This window comes from Silurus meridionalis, chromosome 8 (assembly GCF_014805685.1).
Source record: "Silurus meridionalis isolate SWU-2019-XX chromosome 8, ASM1480568v1, whole genome shotgun sequence".
Taxonomy (NCBI): Eukaryota; Metazoa; Chordata; class Actinopteri; order Siluriformes; family Siluridae; genus Silurus; species Silurus meridionalis.
This window is the reverse complement of record NC_060891.1, coordinates 8,256,819-8,280,091: the sequence shown is the minus strand read 5'-3', so window position 1 is coordinate 8,280,091 and position 23,273 is coordinate 8,256,819. Positions and strand designations below refer to the sequence as shown.

General features: G+C 37.3%; 1 protein-coding gene across 4 annotated transcripts in view; it reads right to left on the bottom strand.

Annotated features, from left to right (window-relative positions):
- The window catches only part of LOC124390521 (cysteine-rich motor neuron 1 protein-like), a 59,767-nt gene extending 49,291 nt beyond the window's left edge, over window positions 1-10,476 (bottom strand). For all 4 annotated transcript variants that reach the window (XM_046856515.1, XM_046856517.1, XM_046856518.1 and 1 more), the window contains exon 1: window positions 9,818-10,476. In XM_046856515.1, the coding sequence (XP_046712471.1) occupies window positions 9,818-10,127 (310 nt within the window). In that variant the 5' untranslated portion in view covers window positions 10,128-10,476. The remainder of the gene's footprint in view (window positions 1-9,817) is intronic.
- Between the last annotated feature and the right edge of the window lie 12,797 nt (window positions 10,477-23,273).

The following is a 23,273-nucleotide window of genomic DNA, read 5'->3' as shown; positions in this document are numbered from 1 at the left end:
TTAAGTAAGTAAAAACTGCTTTTATATTTTATATATATATATATATATATGGGTATATTATTACTATTGTTTTCATTGGACAACTTCCTGCAACTGAATTCCAAGAGAAAATACAAATCTGAATGACTTAATTTGATTAGCATCAGACATTCAGGCTATATAAACAATTATTTACAATGATCCCTTGTGAATGAGCCAAGTAGTATAGCCCACTGGGTGAGTTTGTTTCCATTTGCGAGGGCGTACTGGAAGACAGAAGCGTGTTTGTCAGCCAATCATGGCTGCGGTTCATTAACATGAATGATTAGAAGCGTTACACCCACTAAAATGTTCTTTGCAAAAACAGAGGTCCTGAAAAAATTATTCCAATATTTTAAGAAGGTTTATAGAATTCTGAATTACAAAAATTCACTTTTTGTTCTAGTCAGAGCCAAAGCCAAAAGAGCAACAGTGGTATCGCAAGAGTGGTAAGTTTTAGCTATGTCTGTTTTTCATTACATGTAAAAAAAAATCAGAGCACATGCAAGTTTTACTTCACCATTACTCTTTGTAATTTCAAAATAAATACATTTCCACCCACTGCTGATTTCTTTACTGATGTGGAACCAAACAGTGTTCATATGCTTCCTTGAAAACCCACTTTAATTCTTACAAACACATAATGAGAGACTAGTCAGTGCAACATCAGTCTAGAAAAAATGACACAAACAGTTAGCAACAAGTCAGCTTCGAATATAGTAGGTCAGAATATTTTTTAGAAAATCAATCTAAGGAGGATTTTACATAACTGTTCACACCTTTTACTTTCTGCAGGGGGGAAAAAATGTGATTTCAAAAAGACACTCTATTTGGTTATTTGGCATGACTTGTTAATGTTAATCTGTAATAGATAACTAAACACATACTGTCAAATTAAGGATGTATTTATGAGTACATTATTCAGAACGAACAAATAATGTCTTCTAAACAGATATAAATACATTATTATAAGTAATACAGAATATAGTTATATATTTAGGATGCAATAGGTGAGTAATGGTATCCTTGAACCCCCTAGAACCAACCAGGTCAATGACACATGAACATTTGATGAAATTTGATGAAACTTATAGGACTGTAGCCAACATTTCTGAAAATGCCTGCAAGAGGAACAATGACCCAAGACTGAATAGAGGGATTCCTCAAATGGTAAGGAATAATCCAGAAAAAACTTCAAGGCAGAGCCAAAATAACATTTGAGTTCATGGTGCAACAGTTTTGAGTCGGGAAAATTAATTCTGTTGATTAAAGGCCAGGAGGATTATACTTTTTACAGAGAAACACACAAAAAACCTGACTGGCATTTGTCTAAGTGTATGTTGAATAGCTCCAGACATTTTTGGATCGATGAGACATTAAGAGAGCTTTTTCAGTAAATCTCAATGTTTACAGAAATGAAAATTAAGTTTTTTAAGAAAACAGCAGAGAAAACTATCCCTAGTGTGAATCCTGGACAAGCCTTATAGGTGATCTGAAATTGCCTCACTGACACTGGCACTGAGTTCCTTATAAGTCGGCAGTGCAAGTCAGAATACTATAAAGGAATTTTGGAGAAATATTCAACCCAATTATGCTCATATGTCTAAAACCAAAAATAAAATCATAAAAATTATAATGTAGCCTGCAATGTGCCTGGATTTGATCCCATTGAACATCTGTATAAAGAGCAAAATTTCCTATTTGGAAAAAGGTATCCACCACACCTGTGGGAAATAGAGAAGATTGTTCGAGTCAAGAAATGCAAAAAAACTATTTTCACAGCTACGGAACGTGTCTGTCTGCAGTTATTGTTAACCAAATGGGTGTTTTGTCCATGACATTTTAATTTGCTTTATTATTTAAAACAATACATTAAGTCATACAGCAGAACAAAGATTCTGTTTTATTATTATACATTTTCTACATGACATATATTTGACCATTTCAACTTTCAAGATTCATGTTTCATTCTCTTTTTTAGCCACATCTATTATACCAAGAGCTAAATTGTGTCATCTGTCAACTGCTTGTTCATGAAGCCACTAGTAAAAAGGTCTCAAATGCCATAATAAGAACGATGTGGGCAAACTATTTTTTCCATAGTCAAGAAAAGAGGGGCAAAGTAAATATTCTACTTTCTTAATGATTATTACAGTATGTGTTATGGAAATGTCAACAAATCTAGCTGAAGTCAACCAAACTGGAGATTAAATACAGGGGACTTCTCATTCTGTGTAAATAACCAATATAATAATCAAACCAATAACAAATAATCTGCACTTTGTGCTGGAAAGAAATCAGTGTTACATTTTCATACAATTCTGCCAGCAAATAATCTACTGTGAAAGTGAAAAAAATTATGACTTTATAATTCTTACAGCTTCATCAAACACAATGAATTCCATATTTATTAAACAAACCTTTTCTGTTTTTTAAACCACAAACCAATAGCCTGGAAATTTCCACATATTTAACCTACCACTCTATATTTAATAATATGCATATGTCATTGTGGAAAGTTGACAGTTTCTGTCTACATCACAAGTTAAGATCAGCAACTAGAGGGATAAAAGCTCAAGATAACTGATTGTCAGGAGAATTAAATACAGCCTAGATATATAAATAAATGATGATAAAGCAGCACAAAAATCACACAAACCTCTCTTTATGTTGTTATTGCAGTAAGGCCTGACATGTGTAAAGTTAAGCAATGCCATTAAATCTGAAATATGCCCATGCCCATTTGTCTCTGATCCACATTAGACACATGCATTAATTTACAGTAAGCTATGAATAATGAAAAATGTTGCATGACTCAGCCAAGCTACAGCATATCATAGAACTGTTTCCACTTTTCAGGCTTAGTTTCCTTTCAGAATTTCTACAGAGGTAAGGGATTTGACTATGTTTAAACCTATTGCTTGAGCCTTCATCACCTCACCATCCAGAACATTCAATCATTCACTGTTTCCTGACCACATGCCCAGTAGCTTGCCAATACACACACAAGGCTCTTACTACGATAGTTCTTTCTGTTTTAAGGTTTTCTGTTTCATGGATTGCACTGCCTCGTAAAGCATGGCTGAACACTGGCATGCTGGCACACACATGCTGGGAGATGGAGATTTGCTTTGGCTTTGTGTGTTGCATTTCAGTCTGCACCACAATACACAAACAAAAATCAGGAAGATTTTGAGGAGAACAATATGGAATTTTATGTAAAGTTTATATACTTATAAATATGTTACCCAAGAAAATTGTATCTAGTAATGGATCATGTCTTCATTCCATATTCATTATTTGGTAACTCACTCTTTTAGACCAATAAAGACAAAAAAGTGCCTCTATGAGTTTTATCTTATGGTTAATAATAGATTTTGGAATTAATTACCTGTTGCTAGTTGGCACTGGCGGCGGTTGGCAGAGGTGAAGTGGGGGTGGCAGCATTGGGATGCATACTCACAGACTGTGGTGGTCAGGTTACAGCCAGAGAATACACAGGCTGGGTTTGAAAGACCCACAAACCTCCCCAACGTCTTCCATTGTTTTGTCTTCATTATTAGTTGATACAGAGACATAAATTAAACTGTATTTTTACCTAAATTTGCACATTGTCTACTCTAAACCAAGAGTCATCAACTGGTGGCCCTGATCCAGATGCACACCCGAATGAGTTTAGTGGCTGTAGCTTTAAAAACAGCATGACATGTAGCAGATCTTCCGTTGTGGCCTATCCAATCAGATTCACATATGTAAATTATTTAGCTGAAGACAAATCATTAAACCAGAGAAAAGCTATTTTTTATTCACAATTCCGAGTATAATTTTCGCTATTCTGACTTTTTTCCTCACAATTTAATTTTTTTTAACAATTGTGAGGAATAAAGTCCGAATTACAAGGTCTAAAGTCACAAATTGCGAGAAATAAAGTAAAGTAAAGTAAAGTAAGGTTCATTTGGCTTTTTTTTTTTTTATGTGGTGGAAAACAGGCTTTCATAGTTCAGAGTCTTTTTACCAAAAGTGGTAACATAACCCGGTACTATCAAACAAAACATTTCAAATAATGTGTCGTGTCTATGGCCTGCATCCCTAGCCAAAGCAGTACAGCTGGCAGAGGATCACTTGTTGATGGTTCCTCCGTCAGGCATTCCTGCTTTTTCTCCCCATCCCCCTTTTGTTCCTGGTCCCAGCTCCCAGAAACCAGTGGTGTGGGATCCCCAAAACCAACACCTCAACATTGATTTCCACTATTCAGCCACATTTTTCCACAAGGGCCATAAATATAATAAATTGTGAAGTCTTCCCAGTTATTGAAGCAGCCTTGTGGTTTTTGTGCCCAAGAGCATCAGGTCAGTCTATTTTTGTATTAGCTTCATAAAGGCAGTGTCTAAATGAAAAATGCAGTGTCTAAATCCAATATCTTGGCTTCACTTGGGCCTTGGGCAGGTGAGTCCCCAAACTGTAAAGACAGCAAGGATTTTTACATGCTCAGTGTCTCAATTTCTGGGGCTAGCTAACTGTTATTGGAGTTTTGCACCGAATATTTCGGACATCACCAACCCTCAGATAGACTTCACTAAAAAGTCAGCTCTGCTCTGGTGGATAAACCCATATGAGAAGGCTTTATGCCAGGTATGCTAAGGCCAACTGTTGCATTTTGTCTACCTTGTGTTTTGTAGACAGAGGCCAGGGGCAATTTTGTCCCAGATGGTGAAAGTAAAGGACACGATAGAGAAGAAGATGCCAACGCATGAATTACATGTTGGTATCTGGCATTATTTAAATAATATGTGGTGGTACATTATTATGGTGCAGATGGTGGTGGCATATTACCTTTTCTGTCAAAAGGGGGGGTCAGCTGCAGGCTGGATGGTTCCCCAGCCTCGACTGGTTGGTGGGAGTACCTGGGAGCGAGGGCAGATGTGACCAAAGAGGTGGCTGGTCCAACTGGCAGGTAATGTGTAATCATTCTCACTTGTGATTTATTACTCCCAGTTTACTTATGTCTGTCTCTTTGTGGTTTTAGTAACTGACTTAACAAGAAGTGGCTCACACAATACACATACAAATGTTGAGCATGAACTTAAATTTGACAGAGCAAAGCTGTGAATCTGTTGCTAATAAGAGTTTTAGTTTGTTGAGTTTTTAATTGGAATCAACCAGAGCCCAGGGTTCATCCAACATTCCACGTGTCCTTCAAGTCTTATTCCACACACATTACATATCTTTTATCAAATGTAAGTTGAGTACAAAACTTAAAAAAAAAAATTCCTGAAAAGTGTGATCAAGTAGACAAATTAAAAGTACCTTTTACCCACTTCTCAGTGTACTTTAGAAATAATAAGTGGGCTGTTATGAAATATATGAATCATTATTATTAATTTAATCTTTAGAAAACATATAGAAGACATCCACCTTCTGTTTAGGTAGATACACAGTGTTAATCAATTTAGAGCTTTGGTACACACAAATGCAAAGATCAAACCATATTTGTGACCTTTAAAGTGCCTCTGAAATCATTTCCTAAAGCAAAAAGTTGTAAATCGTGGACTTGTGCCCTGAAGTTCTGCTCTTCCTAAAACAGGAAAAAAAAAGTTAACCTTAAGTATTAAATAAAGCAATTCATGGACTAAAAGCAGTACACAACCAGCCCTTTGGGACACATATTTGCACATCTGGCTATGAACTAACTTGTGGATAAATGTGTCTACATTAAGCAGGAGACTGCGGCCCTTTCCGACAGACAGGTTAGCAATCTGAGCATAGGCAGACTTTTAAACCAAACCCTCATCTAGCCTTCCCAGAACATTTACGTTTGCTTCCTGTCACCTTAAAATGATCTGTGCCTCCAACACTTTTCCATCCGGACCTTTCATAGTTTTACACTTACAGCATGGATGTCACAAAGCAGGGGCTGTTTGAAATTCCCTAGTGTTTGGAATGGAAGTACTAGATGTTGATTAAAACCTTGGACATCATTTATACTGCACTCAGGCAAGGGGTACCAATCTAAAGTGTTATTACAGAGATTCCCTTGTGATGACAACCATCACTTCTAACTGTTAAACATTATGATATGTGGGTCTATGAAATACAAATCACTGTGGGTCTTAGAGACTTTATGTCTTGGTATCCAAGTCCTGAAATGAAGCAGTTGACCCCAGAGGCCAGGCTTTGGCTGCTAGCTTTACTAAAATGAAAGTATCTGAAACGTTAGATAAGGCCAGGTTCAAGTGGAATGAAGATGTAGTTCTTGTTACAAGCAAAGTTGACCTTTAAATGTTTCTTAACCTAACAAATTAGGTGAAGGGAAGGTATGCAAGGTGCTTAGGTGGAAGTCAAATCTTCTGGTTCAGGCTCTTGAAAAATCAAGTTAATAAAAAATGAATTTTCATATTGCAGAAATATTTCAATAAAATTGCTAAACTAGAGTTATTTCAAACAACTTGCCTATGTTGACTTGATGACTTAATGGTGAAAAACATTTCTTGTTTAAAGATCGGCTTATGGTTAATAAGACAAATACAACTAGTTATGTTTGGAACTGGTGAGTCACATAATACTTTTTACTAGAACCACAGACTTTGAATGAGAGATAGCCCAAATAACAAAAATAACCAATCCAGCCTACTTCCACAGTTATTTATTTGTTAGTTTGTTTTTTGCCTCTGGTTTTCTGTTAACTATTTTTAAGAAGTTTAAATGTTGTGATATTTTTCATATACAAACAAAATCATCTTGATCCAAGCTAGATAAAGCATTTATGAAAGATGAATAAATTAATGTGTGAAAGTAAATGCTCTATATGCAACTTGTACATTCCCTTTTGGTAAATATGGCTTCTACTTGTTACACAGGCATTATATCGAAGTGCCTGTATTATACAAAAAAAAACAAAAAAACAACTGTTGGCAAGTTCTACAACTTTTTGTCTCACTACACATATCTACTCTAAGGCATTTGTTTTAAACTTGTAGTTTTCTTGGTACACTTATTTAAACATTGTGATTTAGTTAATTTATACTTTGACCTTTTAGCACTTTCTGGCCTGATAAGCTGTCTTTGGTGGAATAATTTTCATAAATGCATATGATTTGATAACTGTAACAGAGGATCTGCTAAAAAGCTAAGAAGGTTTATACAACGAGTTGCTGAACTACATTACTGCCAGTAGTCTTCAATACATAATTTTTCATATTTGATTAGGTCCATTGAAATACACTCCTAGGTCCTCATGTGGGACAACTATCCGACAGTCAACAATCCCATAGCACAAATATTGAATGTGCAACACATCCTCAATTTCTGTCCATCATGAACTCTGTTCTGACATGATACAAGTCTAATGAGATACGTGTCTGCTGCTGCAATTCAGCAAAATAATATATTTTTCTTTTATATTCTTAGAATAAATAATTTTAAAAATATTGTTTATGTTTCACTGTTAAACCCACAACAACCAGGTTTGTAGCTACTCTGTTTTGTATCATTATATGCCATGCCTCTTTTGGTAGACAATGTTGCAGCACCAGTTTCACTCTGAGATTGTAAGGAAAAGATTTTTAACAATGTCTATAGCTGGTTCAATGATTAAGGCTCTGGGTTGCTGATCAGAAGGCCAAGCACTACCACTATCAATCTGCAACAACTCGGCCCTTGAGTGTGGCTGACCCTGTGCTCTGACCCCAACTTTCTAGTAAGGTTTGATAAGTAAAGAAAAGAATTTCACTGTGCTATGAAGTGTATTTGTGAGAAAGGTTTTTTTTTTTTTTTTTTAATGTGTCATCTGATGTGTTTGATTGGAGCTGCATGCAATCGATCACTGGTGAGCATGATTTATAATTTATTCTAAAAAATACCAATCACAACTCGCAAACTATCCTTTACTATGTACAATCACTACAAATATTTCGAGAACCGTGATTATCAGAGTATATAGCCAGTGTTTTTCCAATTGTTGCTTATTTTCATTAGAAGGGAGAAAAGTTCAGGAAAAACCCGGAAGAAATAAGAATGGAAAAAATTATGGGATGAGAATTGGATAAATTATGTGACAAAATATAACCATTATATGCAAAAACCCTTAAATAATAGTAAGTAAATTCATTTATGATAATGTAATCGATCATATGCAGTCTCAAGATGTTGGATCTTAATTAGTTTCTTTGAGTCATCAGCAGAATAGAAATCACTTTATTTATTCATGCAACTCAAGTGAGAAAATTAATGTATGATGGATCTTTGCATGCATAATACATTAGCGTGATTATACTTCAGCTGCTTGCAATCAGACAAGAGATGATTATTATACACCTCATCAAGCTCTCATCAAATGATTTTACAGACCTTTTTGAGATGATATATTCTGAAGTTAAAGTTTATTTTCTGTAACCAACCACATCCTGCACAATGTGCTCCCCACCCCCACAGTGAAAAAATTAAGAATAAACAGATGCAAAATTATATTTTATATATATATATATATATATATATATATATATATATATATATATATATATATATATATATATATATATATATAAATACTCTCTTTTCAAACTTAATTTATATGAAATAGCATTAATAAGTGTGTTCAGACTGTGATAATCCAGTATCCGTTCTGCCTGTTTCACTTCAATCACAAAAGTCATTATCTTTGAGACTAAATCAAAGCAGCAAATGTGCCATGGGCACTCCAGGTCCAAATCAAGATTAACCTTTAGCCCTCCACTTGTAAATATGTCTCAATCACAGACCTTTTCCCTGAGGACAAAAAACTGGAACCCAACCAGACCCCCCATAATCATGGCATGAAATGGTCATTTAGCTCTGAGACCTTCAGGAAGGTTCTCACCTCTGCTTTCCCTCATGATTGTGTATTTGTGTCCTGAGCAATCCATTTGGTCATGCTTAAAGAATGTCCAGAACAATAATGGAATTGTGTAATTGTATTTTCTAAGATCTAAATGAGGTATTTAAGAAGGTGGTGATTCATGGATGACAATAATTTGGCCAAAGTTCCATTAAATGTCTTTTATTATAAGTTGTTACCAGCACTGGTATAACAGTTTTCTGACAAAACAAGTTAATATAGCAGTGCCTTATGGCTTCAATTAATGTTCACTTACAGTGGGAGGGCCAGAATCGATCATTTCTTAATAATTCAAACAAAATGATATATTGATTCATATCCTTATCTTATCTAATGTATTCTTATTTTTTATTTAATAATTCTACTACATCACCATAATTTGAATAACATTTTAAATTGAATATCAAGGAAAAATCTGTCAGAACTCTCAAAGGTTTCAGAAATCAGAAACTACTTTTGCTAATCTTTGGCTTCTTTCGATCGGTCCATGTGGAGAAAAAGGAGAAGACCAGGCACTCCCGCATCAAGTTCACGAGGCACGTGCATGCAATTAACGCGCGCGCGAGTAGACTGAGCCGTTTTTGCCTCTGCAATAAGATAATATTCTTGCGGGCATCCACTTTATAAGCTTTCCTATTTTATTACCCGTTTTAAATGTAAAAAAAAAAAAGCGTTTTTAGCGACCTACTACCTCGGTGTACTGCTTAATTCCCAAGTCCGACACGGCTGCTTGTAGAGGAGCTCGCGCCAGGTGTGTTTGATCGGGGGAGAGGATAATCATACCTTTCACATCCCCAACACTTTACTCAAAGGTGAAGGAAGCTATATTGCTTGGATATTTCTAAGTTTAAAACCCGCCATCGTATTATGTTTCAATGAAATTGTAATAAACTTATAAAATGACAAACGTATCTATTTCACACTCACCTGTGCAAACCCCAGTATTAGGAATGGCAACTGGACCGGTTTCGTTGACAGCGTTGCACGTGAGCCCCAGAGCGCAGGAGCCCAGCTCCCAGTTCTCCCCGCCGCACGTTTCCGTCTCGAGTCGCGTGCACAGATCGCAGCAGCCGCACGGGTCCCGCGTCAGCACGCGCCCTTCCTCACAGCCCCGTGTGGGCACCGGTGGGCACGCGCGCTCTGAGCACGGCGCGCACGCACGGGCCGCGGACGCACGCAGCAGCAGCAGAAGCAGCATGCAAAAGTTCAACAAGGCCAGGGCGCGCTCAGTGAACATACTGAAACCGGGAAAAGCCCGAAAAGAAAGGAAAGCACGAGACACTCAGGCACAAGTCAAACGAAATAATCAAGTAACCTTGCACCTCTACTAAAACGACTTTCTCGTCGATTTCCCAAAATGAAGCATAACGCGAACGGTGCCAGGTGTTCCCAAGTCCCGGGAATTAAAATCCACGTTGGATCAGGTCAGTTTTCTTGTAACGTTTCTTTCAAAGTTGTAGCTCAATGGGCCACCAATGCGATCCGTCAAATAATGATGCTGAAGCGCAACCCGCGTCTATCGGCGCAACACTGAAGATGCGAGCTGAAACTCACACTGACCTTAAAGGAATATAGGGGCCTGAGGCTCCGCCCTCTGACGTGATTGACAAGGGCTGTAATCAATAACAAGCGGCGAGGAGAGGGCGTTTCTGTGCCAGCCACCCAGAGGTCGATGCGCATACATAAACTCCTCTGAGGTAGATCAGGGACTATAAGTACAATAATAAATACATTATACACTAATTAATAACTTTAATCCCTTTAAGATTGCTGTTAAGATTAAAACAGCAGTTTACTACTCTGTACTCAGGTGAGATTATTCTCTTAAATATGAGGGATTATTTGGCTTAATCTGTGCATAAAAGTAAAAAAGTATGTACACTGGTTCATGTTCCATTAACAGTCTGGTTTTGTGCAGCCTAATATGGTCATATATATTCAGTATATTTATATTAAATATTCTGGAATAAAATGTCACTTAACCAAGTTCAAAACCAGGACCCCATCATTATGAGACAGTTTGTACACAATGTACTTATAAATAGTTCAAACTAGAAGATTAGATACAACTGCAGCAGCTTGGAGCAGTAGTAAAGTATCAGGTTAAATCAAAAGTCGTTTTATATATTAGTAAATACTGTTGTATGTAAGGTCAGAGTTTTTTATTTGAAATACAGTTTATGACAACAATCCTGAAAATAGTGAAAAGTTTTGAAAGAAACACAACTTATTTGTTTTGTTGGCTTTGGCAATATGCAATAGCTAAAAGATTTTCAGTCCAACTTGGAAAGATAACAGGACGTCTGGCTCTGATGTGCAATGTAGAGTGGATGCCATTTTTAATCCTTTAAATATACATAAAGTTTGCAGTTGAGTGTGTGAGCAGTGACTACCATGTAGCTGTGCATGTATAAACCATGTGCCTGGATGTGACAGCAGATAAAGATGGACCCTTTAAACACACGTCCTGATTTTGTCTTCATACATACCACAAGGCAGTGCAAACTGCTCGTTTTTTAATTTATTTTTATTTTTTTAGAATTTATGTTACACATACATTCTGGTAATTATTTAATGAAGAGTATAAATGTTAAAAGGGTAAACATTTTAAACCTTTAAAAAAAAGATACGTTAATCAAACCTTGGGGATGTTGAAAAATCTCTGTCCGAGGTTACATGCAATATGGCCAATCTGTGTCACCTACCTGTAGATTTTGTCTTGTTGACTACTTGGTTTGACCATTTGCTTTTTATATAATTTTCTCCCTGAGGTTTTGTGAGGTTATCTCATAGCATGTGTGTGAGTGTGTGTGTGTGTGTGTGTGTGTGTGTGTGTGTGTGTGTGTGTGTGTGTGTGATGATGATGATGATGATGATGATGATGATGATGATAGATAGATAGATAGATAGATAGATAGATAGATAGATAGATAGATAGATAGATAGATAGATGATAGATAGATAGATAGATAGATAGATATATTTACATTTACATTTGTGGCATTTAGCAGACGCACTTATCCAGAGCGATGTACAAAAGTGCTTTGAGTCTCTAGCAATGAATAAATCTACACTGGTACACAAGATTACAAACTTAATATAAATTTAATCCTTGAATTCTACAAGGCAAACTTGAAAAGTGCTAATTGAGGTGTTTCAGGAAGAGGTTGGTCTTCAATCGTCGCTTGAAGATAGTCAGGGACTCCGATGTACGGACATCTAGGGGAAGTTCATTCCACCACCTCGGTGCCAGAACAGAGAAGAGCCTTGGTGTATACTTACCTCTCATTCTGAGAGAAGGTGGTACCAGTCGAGCAGTGCTGGAGGATCTCAGACAGTGTAGTGCAGTGCGAGATGTGATGAGGTCTCTGAGGTAAAATGGTGCTGGTCCATTTTTGGCCTTGTAGGTGAACATCAGTGTTTTGAATCTGATACGTGCAGCTACTGGAAGCCAGTGAAGGGAGTGCAGCAGTGGGGTGGTGTGGGAGAACTTGGGCAGATTGAACACAAGTCGTGCAGCTGCGTTTTGGATCATTTGCAGTGGACGAATAGCATTCAGGGGAAGATCTGCCGGCAGAGAGTTGCAGTAGTTGAGTCTTGAAATGACAAGCGACAGAACAAGCACCTGGGCAGCCTGTCTGGACAGAAATGGTTGAATCCTTTGGATGTTGTAGATAGATAGATAGAGAGAGAGAGAGAGAGAGAGAGAGAGAGAGAGAGAGAGAATTAAGTAAATAGGCTGAAAATGTTTACTGTGTTTATATACTGTAGTTATAAATTCAAATGCCTGCATTGTAACCACTGTAGGTGATGTTTATTCTTAGTTTGTTGGAGGTTGGAGGTGGGGTGTATGAGCTGCACGAGCACAATGAACACACAGTATTAAATGCTTTTATGGTTTGCCAATAATTACCTTCTTACTCCAAAGCCCTACAGATTCTTCACTCGTATTAGTGAAAGAATTTTCACTAATGGTTAATGGTAAATTAAGGTAATCTATTTAGTACTGAAATCTTTGGATGCTGCTATGTATACATTCATTCATTCCTCTTCAGTAAGCACTTTATCCACATCTAAAGTCTATACTTAGAACACATTGAGTGAAAGGTGGGAACACACCATCAGCTAGCCTTGTTTACACATACACCCATGCAGACAATTCACACACTCATTCACACCCAGGAATATGTACAGTATATATTTATAGTATATTTCCAGATGTAGAATGATACATCATATTGTGCATTTATTGCACCAATTTTAATAATGTAGCCTTAAACAATGATGTTTAAAATGTTAAATGTTAAAAAAAAGTAGTCATCTAGTCACCTATGGAAAAGGTGACTAGATGACTACTTTTTTTTCCATTTTTGACCAATAATTAAGAAGTTCTGCAAATCCCTACTAATGACACACAAGTTTATGGGAGGAAACTGGAAAACCCAGAGGAAAGCCACAAGAACAATCTGGGTTGCCAGATTTCCTGAGTACTATTTCAGTATTTTTAAAGCCGATATCTGGTGTACTTCAGAAATGCTTCAGAGTTACCTTTTTCTGTCCCACGTATGGATAATTTAAAATCATTTGTCTTTTATGTCCAGTTTTTCCAAAAAATATATTAATTCTGTTAAGATTAAGGATGAAATACTATGCAATCAAAAATAAATCATATCTATATTTATGTTCTTTAAGGACATTTTATCTGTTAAATTATTACTAACAAATAAATTATTATATTAATCCAATATTGGAGTCTGTGATGCTGAAGATGAGAAGAGCCATGAAGTTACTGAGCAGGGTTAAACTTAAGAACCACAATTATAGATTTGGACTGTAATTATATAAACAGTTTGCCATGAACAGTCTTATATTTGAGTTACATAAAAAAGATGAAACTTATATTTATATACAGTATATATAAATGAATGGACCAGGGTCCAAAGGAGCCTTTCTTGCCACTGCTGCCAATGGCTTGTTTGCCAATGTTTAGGGATAAAACTGTAAGTATTGATTTATAAATTTTAAATTTACATTCATAATCTAAATCTGTAAATCTGCTTTGGGAAAATGTCAATTGTTAAAAGCACTATTCATATAAAATGTAATTGAATTGAGTTAAATAAAAATAATATTTTTTACTTTTACACAATTTTTTTCTAGAGTTTATATTACAAAGGTGAATTGAATAGCTTTTTAAAAAATAAAAAAACCTATAGTTCCACCAACTGATCTGAACCATACTGCACATTACTACACCAATAGATTACTATACTATATTTCTATTCCTATTAGATGAACACATAGGGCTGTTGCATGCAATGTAGGCCCAGTTCATGTTAAATATGTATAAACCGAGTTAAAAGAAACAGAATCCACACTCTTCCTGTATGTGTAATTCATTAAAAATATCAAAACAATATTAGTGCCAACTTAGCACCCAAAGCTTATGTATTCTGAGCTAACTGTGAAGCAACAACTTTCGTTGTTATTCACAATCATAACATCTTTTTCTTCAGAAACATCTGCAGAATCTAGCATGATCCAAAAGAGATCATAAACATTACTAGACACATACCAGACACAACCCTCTTCTTTGTATCTTGCTATTATATATCTGCAATATTTGTAATTATGGTATAAACATTGCATCGATCATAATATGCTTTTATCACGGTACATAATTATATACAACAATATCCAACAATTTAAAATTGACAAATATTTTGGGTGTTTCATAGAGCCACCGGGGACTCACAGCACCAGGTTTAAACTTCAAATAGTAACTATGTGAGTAGTGCCCTGCCATCCAGGGTGTTTTCCTGCTTAATGAGCAGTGTACAGAAAAAAGTCTGGATCCACCCTGACCAGGAAAAAGATGAATGAAGGAATTTGCAGTGTTAATTGTTGCATAAATATTGTGCACTCACTGATGAAAAATTGTGACCAGGTTTAGAGATGTGCACAAAATCAGGAAATGTTTTCAGTGTCTCAGTGATAGTTAATAGCACCAGTCTAATGTTTTGCTTACTGTATATTGACCCTCAAAGTCCAATTCCCAACTCCCAAAGTCAATTTCTGCTGTGTATCTTTGGTTTGTTTAGCCAGGAGTGGAATATAAATGTCTTTATATATATATATATATATATATATATATATATATATATATATATATATATATATATATATATGTACAGGTATATCTTTATTCCTCTACCATTTTGTGATTTCAGTTCGTTTCTGTTTCTTCTCTCTGATTCATTCTCTGTCATTGTCAGAAAAGATATATGGTGTAAGTGCAACAGATATACTGGTGTGACAGGGTTCACCTTCGTTAAAAGCCCGTGCTGACTGTCAGGATCAGAGCCAAGTCTATGTGACCTCTGCATGCTCTGCGCTACTCATTGACCTTACAGCCCTCTGACCCTAAGGTGTTAACACTTAGCCAGATAGGATCAGTAGACACTTTTCTTTGTGTAAGACCCATGCTGTGTGTGTGTGTGTGTGTGTGTGTGTGTGTGTGTGTGTGTGTGTGTGTGTGATGGCTGCCACTGTTTTTTCTGATGAAACTCTAAGTGACACTAGACATGTTCTGACACTAGGTGGAAATGAGAGACCTGATGTGCATAGTGGAAATGAGAGATTCACTCTGTGTAAATCAGCATTCTATTAGAGATATAGAAGAGGTCTAAATCTGCACAATCTATAGAGTTTTAATGTACACTGATCAGCTACAAAGCATCTGACAGGTCGAGTAAATAGCATTAATTATGGCTTTACTGTCAAGGGGTGGGGATAAACACAGAACAGGCATAAGATTATGACCACTGGCAGGTGAAGTGAATAACACTGATTATCTCTTTATCATGGCACCTGTTATTGGGTTGGATATATTAGGCAAAATGTTGATGTGCAACTATAGAGATTTGTGTTTTACAAGGGCCAAATTTAAGGTGTTGACTTGGCCTTTAAATTCCCCAAATCTCAATCTAATCAAACATTTGTGCGATGTGATGAAAAAACATGCCTGATCGACAAAGGCCCCACCTCACAACTTACAGGATCTTACAGGATCTGCTGCTAACAACTTGGTGCACAGCACACCTCCAGGGGTCAGACTTTACTTTACTGTTCGGTGTTTTAGGTAGCAAGTAAACAGTCAATTCTTGAAGTTTTGAAAACTGGAAAAATAGGCCAACACAAGAATCTGAATGAGTTTGACAAGGGCCAAATTGTGATGACTAGACGACTGGGTCAGAACATATCCAAAACAACAGATTTTGTGGGGTGTTCCTTGCATATAGTATTTACTACCTACCAAAATTGGTAAAAGAAAAGACAACTTATTGATGTATATGTAAAGTAAAGGTTACCTTTCTGGTCTGATCCTATAGAAGTGTTACTATAGCACACATAGTACAATGGTTCTGATACTGGTTCTGGGAATAAATACACATAGTTCACTTATTTAAATTTTAGTTTTATAATTCGTAAAGTTGCTCTGAGACAATGTCCATTGTAAAAAGCGATATAGAAATAAACTTAAGTTGAATTGAAATTGAAAACATAGCTAAAATGGTTAATGCTGGAGATCTGCTATTGACACATGTTTCTGATTTCAATTTTCTCCTCAAACATAGCATATCTCAAAGCTTGCCAAATAACTTTTCTTGACATTTTAAATACAGTAGTTTATATGATGCTACTGAGTCCACTGGGTGAGATTCTTGAGAAGGAAAGAGTACCCTAAATCTATAACGATTGAGTGCTTCAGTAGGACATGTGCCCTGGAAGCCTTAAACCTTTGGGTATAAATGAAGCTGTGGTTCAGTAAGTTCATACATCCAGCATTTACCTTACAGTAGTGCTCCTTAATTGCATGCTACCTTATCTAGTGCTACATTAAAGCCAGTGTAAATCAAATTCAAGCAAAGCTTACTTTAACTTCAGTAACAGCTAAGCATAAAATGAGTAAACTATAAACAGGAACAACAGAGTACATTGTTTTCTGGTAAACAATTATTTGAAACTAAGCATTTACTTGAAAGCATTTGGTCTGTACACACTGCTTCCATTTTGCAGCATTAAAAGAAGCAAGATGATGATGTAACTGGATGCTATTTCCCTCTTTAGGATTCTGGAATTTCTATTTGCATCTCATTTGTAAAACATAGATGTGTAATGTAGTAATACTCTCTGTATCTGTATATAATCAGTGCTCCAAATATTCATACATGTGTTGGAAATTGACACAAAGAAAGCATGGTTAAACCACTTCTCTTTTCTTTTTCTTTTGGAAGTAAAAGGATGAGTTAGAGACAGAGATGGAGTCAGAGTTAGAATTGTTTGCATTGTCAGTATGTTCTATAAATTCATATTTGGCGCTAATAAGTTGGTCAATAAAAACTGGTAATTCATATTTGGTCTCAAATAGAGATGTAAGATTGGCTGGGTTTATTCATTTTTTTGTTCAAGTTCACTTATTTTTTCAGTTAATATTTGCCCATGATCTTTGAATATTCATATTCATATCTTTACTTTTTCTGAGCGCTTCCTATCTGACCACTCACTCATACCCACCAGTTTCACCAGGCAAGACAACTTGACTTCATTAAACTAAATATGCATTCTGCATTCGACACACATGTGAAAAGAAGGAAGATATGTTAAGTCTATGTTTTACAATGTGTTTTGTGAAAGTTCACAAATTATGCGTAATTTGGATTAATTATTACACACTGTAATTACCTTCACACTTGAATTAACATCAATGATATACATGGGTATGCTTGCCCATTAGGACCTCATGGGGAACTTAACATTGAGGCCAGGCATATTTAGCATTTGTCAGCATATTAAATTCTTCTAAAAGTTATAGCATGAACTAGGACAATGGCAAACATTCCCCCATTCCAACACCATGCCTGCTCCTGTCATTAAATCTGAAATACAACTAGGTTGAGTGACAGTATCATCTTCATTGTGGATGTTCTAGACAAACTACTTTCTCCAGGCATTAAGAGGTCAAGTGTTGCATTTGTGTGAATGATCAGAAAAGTCTGCACTATAGGGTCAGTTTTCTAGACTCCAGAGATGGGGGATCACCCCCAGGTAAGGATCCAGTATTTATGGCCAAGCTTCCATCTGGTATTGGAATGTCAGACTTCTCTATTTCCAAGGGCGGTAAATCCCACACCATAATTACAGTGTCATCATCTCAAGCTTAAAGGTAAAATTACCACCTTTGCTGGGGCCTGAGTGGTGTGTGCTTAAGGGTTTTGAAACACATTGTTGAGGCTACAGTATGTGTCCTGCACAATAACTACAGTATGTGTCCTTGTAGCCTGTTGCTGCTAAAAAAATTAACAAGAAATTATTGAAATAGCTTTATACATTTAAAAAAAAAAATCTATCTATTGTACTGACCATATTAGGCTTAATGCTGTATAAGTACAGTTTAGAAAGCAAAAAAGAAAATATATAATAAAAAAAATATATATAAATGTGCCGTTATAGTACAGTTTTATAATAGGAGATGCATTTGCACAATTCATAGAAGAAACAAAAAGATCGCTGCCAACATTATTTCAAACACAACCTTTATTTAAAGTCTTTCAAAAATGTTAAACTATCATACTGCATTTTCTTGACTTGGTGGTTTTCTAGCTCTCTCATGTAAAGAGTTTTACATCACTAAACATTACCATTACACTTTTTGGCACCCAAGACTCAAACAAAACTAGTTTAATTAAAGCAATAATAGTAAAATTATTTTATAAACAGCTTCCATTTACATCAGTTATATTTTGTCCTTTTATTTCTTTAAACAGTATATTCAACTGCTGAAATCAAACTATTTATTCTTTTCCAGGAATTGCTTTCATTTTTCACAGATGGATCCTGAGCCTTAGAGGAGCTAATTTAGCTACTGGAATATTTTGGGAATGAAAGCGGAGAACCTGGAGGAAATCCTTGTAAATACAGGGAGAACATGCAAAACTCTGTAGAGACATTAACTTAAGCTCAGGACCTACAACTGTACCAGTCTGTAATCAGATAATGCAAATTGTGTTTATTTTACTATAAGTTTAGTACTTAATAGTGAAAAAGATAATATTTGGTAATATTTAAAAGTGAACAGAACGGGAATGCCTCTTCTTCAAAGATAGAAACACAACTAAAACATCAGTACTGGACTGGTCAAAATCAAATACACTATGGCGTGTTTTGCGCATATGTTAAATATTGTATCACTAAAAATAAGGATAATAATGCATGTTCACTTTTTCCTTCTCTCGCCTGTGATTAGTATTGTTGTAAATACAGTAACTTAAAAGCCCGGTATGAAGGCTCCCCCTGCTGGTCGCTTACACTTGTGACATCACTGTGAACGGCGCATATTTCTCTTCATGATAAAAAAAAGTGTCAAAAGTTGCCATGGTTCCACATATTTATGATTTCATCATATTTAAAAACAAACAAAACAAGTACATGACTAAGTATAAATTCAAATAAATGTCACAGTAAGTTAATCGTTAGAAAAGACATTGTAGGCTGACTTGTTAAAAATATCATCATAATTAAAAAAATTATGAGTACAACGTGTTTTGTCATTATTCACTATAATTTTAATCCTGCATTTCTTCTAAATGAAAAAACATTATTTTACCTATGAGATATTTACTCTTTTCTAATGTAAAACATAATCATTTTGAGCATAATAAATATAATAAGATTTTGAGTATAATTGATTAAGTATAATTTTATTTCCCATGTTCACTATAACAAATGCCATTACTATAAGTCATTGGTGCTAATGGCTCACCAGTGTGTGAAGTGATCAAATGCTAACCCATCCAGTCTGATCTCACAGAAAAGTTTCTGTAGCACAAAATGTGGAATAGGGGAAAAAGGTGGCCTGGTCTGATAAATTATGCTTTTGTTCATATCATGTGGATGCCCAGATGTGTGTGTTCTTTTTATCTGAGCATAAGAATGCACCTGGATGCAAATCAGCAGAGGCTGTGTGATGCTCTGTGCAATGTTCTGCTGAAAAACCTTTGGTCCTGTCATTTATGACACTTAACACTACCTAATTAAAATTCTTGCAGACGCAGTAAACACCTCAGTGTACCATTTATCACAGCATAAATGTTAGTGTTGTTTGTGTTAGTGTTATCTGTCAAATATTGTATGAAGTACTCATGGAATACGATCAATTCAAGTGGAAATATCTCAAATGAGTTGAATAGATTTATTAAAAGAGAATGAAAGCCAGGCCGAATGATTTTGCACACTGCATATCAAAGAAAAGATAATAACTCTGCTTCAAGTTCAGGAACTCGAGCTGCATCAACAACAATTTGGGAACGTGCTTGTAATCTAACCAACCAAACCACGCAATGCTACCAGTGGGATGACGTCATGACCAGGAAGCTATAAGAACACATGCGGTGGAAACGGTGATAGCTTCTGTTTGTCAGGAAGTGCTTTGTGTGTCTGTTCTACAGGAAAATGTAAGGTGCGGTAAAATTGTAAAAGAACGGATAGCAAGCAATCTTTCCGGCTGTGCATGTTGTTACCTTGGGAGCGGAGAATGCTTAGTTGGCTCTCGAGGACTGCTCTGCTCCCGTAGGGCGCTCTCCAAGGAGGGCGCCATGCTCCTCATGGTTCTCGCAGATCCAGCGCTTTCTCACAGGGTTCAGAAGCACGCCTTTCGTCGCTCCACCTCTCTTCTTTTGAGGGGGGGAGGGTATGGACACCCCCACCGCCAGTTAAGTTTGAGGAGCTGTTGGAGGTAGTGACTCGTGCTGTAGCCAAGCTGGACATGGCCTGGCCAGCCGATAAGCAGAAACAATGTCCCCTAAGTAAGCTGGATGAGCATTTCTTGCGACCGCCACTTTGGGGTCTGCCTTTTTTTCCCAGACCTGTACACTGAGGATATCCTCATTCAGCCCACATCTTCAACCTCTCTCTATTGACACTCAGGGTTAAGAAGCTCACCCTAAAACAGGTCATGTCCCAAATCACGATAGATCTGAAAAACGTACTTTCACGTATCCAACCTTCCTTTACACAGGAAGTTCATAAGGTTTGCATTTGGGGCTGAATGCCAATGTAAGTAATCTTTTACAGCCGTGCGAAAAAAGACTAACATGTAGCATACCTTTTCCTCACGCCAGTGGATTCCGTCATTGGGCCATTGGGTGGGCACCCTACACCAAGAAAAGTGTACTTTCTCTGGTACAGAGAACCACATATCTAGGCGTAGTGTGGGATTCGGCTTTTATGCAGGCACGGCTGTCTCCTGCAGAAGTTGAGTCTATCCTCACGGCCGTCAAGAGAATGAGCGAAGGCCAGCTACTCACTGTAAAGCACTTTCAAAGAACACTGGATCTGATGGCAGCTGCATCCAATGTGTTGCCACTTGGCCTCCTATACATGCAACCCCTACAGTGGTGGCTCAGAGACAAAGGGGTTTTCCAAAAGGGCAACTCACTCTGCACAATCCAGGCCATGCAGAGAGTCTTACGGGCCTTAGACCTATGGAGAGATCCTGGGTTCCTGATACAGGGCCCTGTGTTGGCGGCTCCTTGCCATTGTGTAACGTTAATGACAGACACCTTCCTCACAGGTTAGGGGGCGGTCATGAGTGGCCACTCCGCCCTAGGTTTATGGAAAGGGCCCCATCTCTAGCATTGAAGCATTTCCTCTCAGACCTTATGCGCCATGATGTGCTGGTCCATACGGACAACATATCGGTTGTCCCCTACATTAACCACCAGGGGGGGTTCTGCGCTCTCTCCTCTGTGGGCCTAAGCATAGCTGCTTTCATTGAGAGCACTATAAATCCTGGGGCCGTTCAATAAAGGAACAGACACCCTTTCAAGGCAAAAGAAGTGTGGGATTGAACAGACGTCGAAAGTGTCGAAAGACGTTGCAGTGTTCTCTCTTGTTCTTTCTTGGGCTAGACGCCATCGTAAAGGCGTGGCCGAGGTGGCCTTTAAAGCCTTGTCCTCTTGGGTATCTCTTTAAGACATTTACAACACTGTGGCCTGGTCCACTGCTGTAGGACCTTCATCAGGTTCTACAGCCTTGACCTTAGTGCCACAGGCAGTTCAAATTGGTCAGTCTGGTGATATTGTAGGCTCAAGTTTCTGATAGGGAATGTCTCTAGGTTACGTATGTAATCCTGGTTCCCTGAGGACGCTGTGTCTCCATGCCACACTCCCTGCATCCCTGCAAGCACTTCCTTCACTTTTGAAGCACCACACTGGTGACATACCATTGGACAGTCATGCGGATGCGTTCCCAAATCGTTGTTGATGCAGCATCTCGTTCCCTCAGGGAATCAGGGTTACATACGTAACCTAGAGACTAAAATACATTTTAAAATTGTCACCTGTAGCTCTTTCTAAACTTTCTTTCGGCTTCTCCCATTAGGGGTCGCCACAGCGGATCATCTGTATTCATGATCCGCATGTTCGATTTGGCACTTGTTTTTACGTTGAATGCCCTTCCTAACACAACCCTCCCCATTTATCCAGGCTTGGGACCGGCGCTAAGAGTGCACTGGCTTGTGCAACCCTAACGGCTGGGGTTGGTTCCCTGACTGGGGATCGAACCCGGGCCGCAGCGGTGAGAGCGCCACATCCCACACCCTTATATGACCTTACAGCTTGGCATTCTGGATTTCTGGTTGTTGTTATTATTATTATTATTATTATTATTATTATTATTATTATTATTCAGGCACACAACAGGAAACCGTATTGTATCCGGCTAATTGTGTGTATATATATATATATATATATATATATATATATATATATATATATATATATATATATATATATATATAAACTGAGCTGAGGGCCTTTTTTGGATGGTTTGTCAGGGTCAGTGCCCTTTGTCTGCTAGGGTTGATGATCCACCACCCATATGACAGATGTGTTGTCACAAAGTCAGTATACAGCACTCCCTTGTATTGCAAATGTTTATGACAGAATGTCAATAAATGCATTTAAAAAGGCAAGCATACCTTATTAAAGCCAATTAGTGTATATTTCACTGGATATATAAAAAGTTTACACAGTTTTCAGGTATGAGTTTGTCTGCATGCAAGACTTCCTGTTTCTCTGCTTTCTCAAAATGCCAGCAAACAATGCTCGGAAAAGCAAGCCAGCTCTGTGTCTAGACGCCAGTCTAACAATGCTCACCCTGGCATGGTTAATGTAACTCCAGAGAGTGATAAATACTGGCATGAGCTGCTCAAGCTGACAGAAGGAATGGGCGCTAGACATCTGATTGTGCACACAAACAGGAAGTGGGAAGACGGCCAAGGCAAAACCATTCCCAACTCAGCATGACCAAGAGGATCATCACG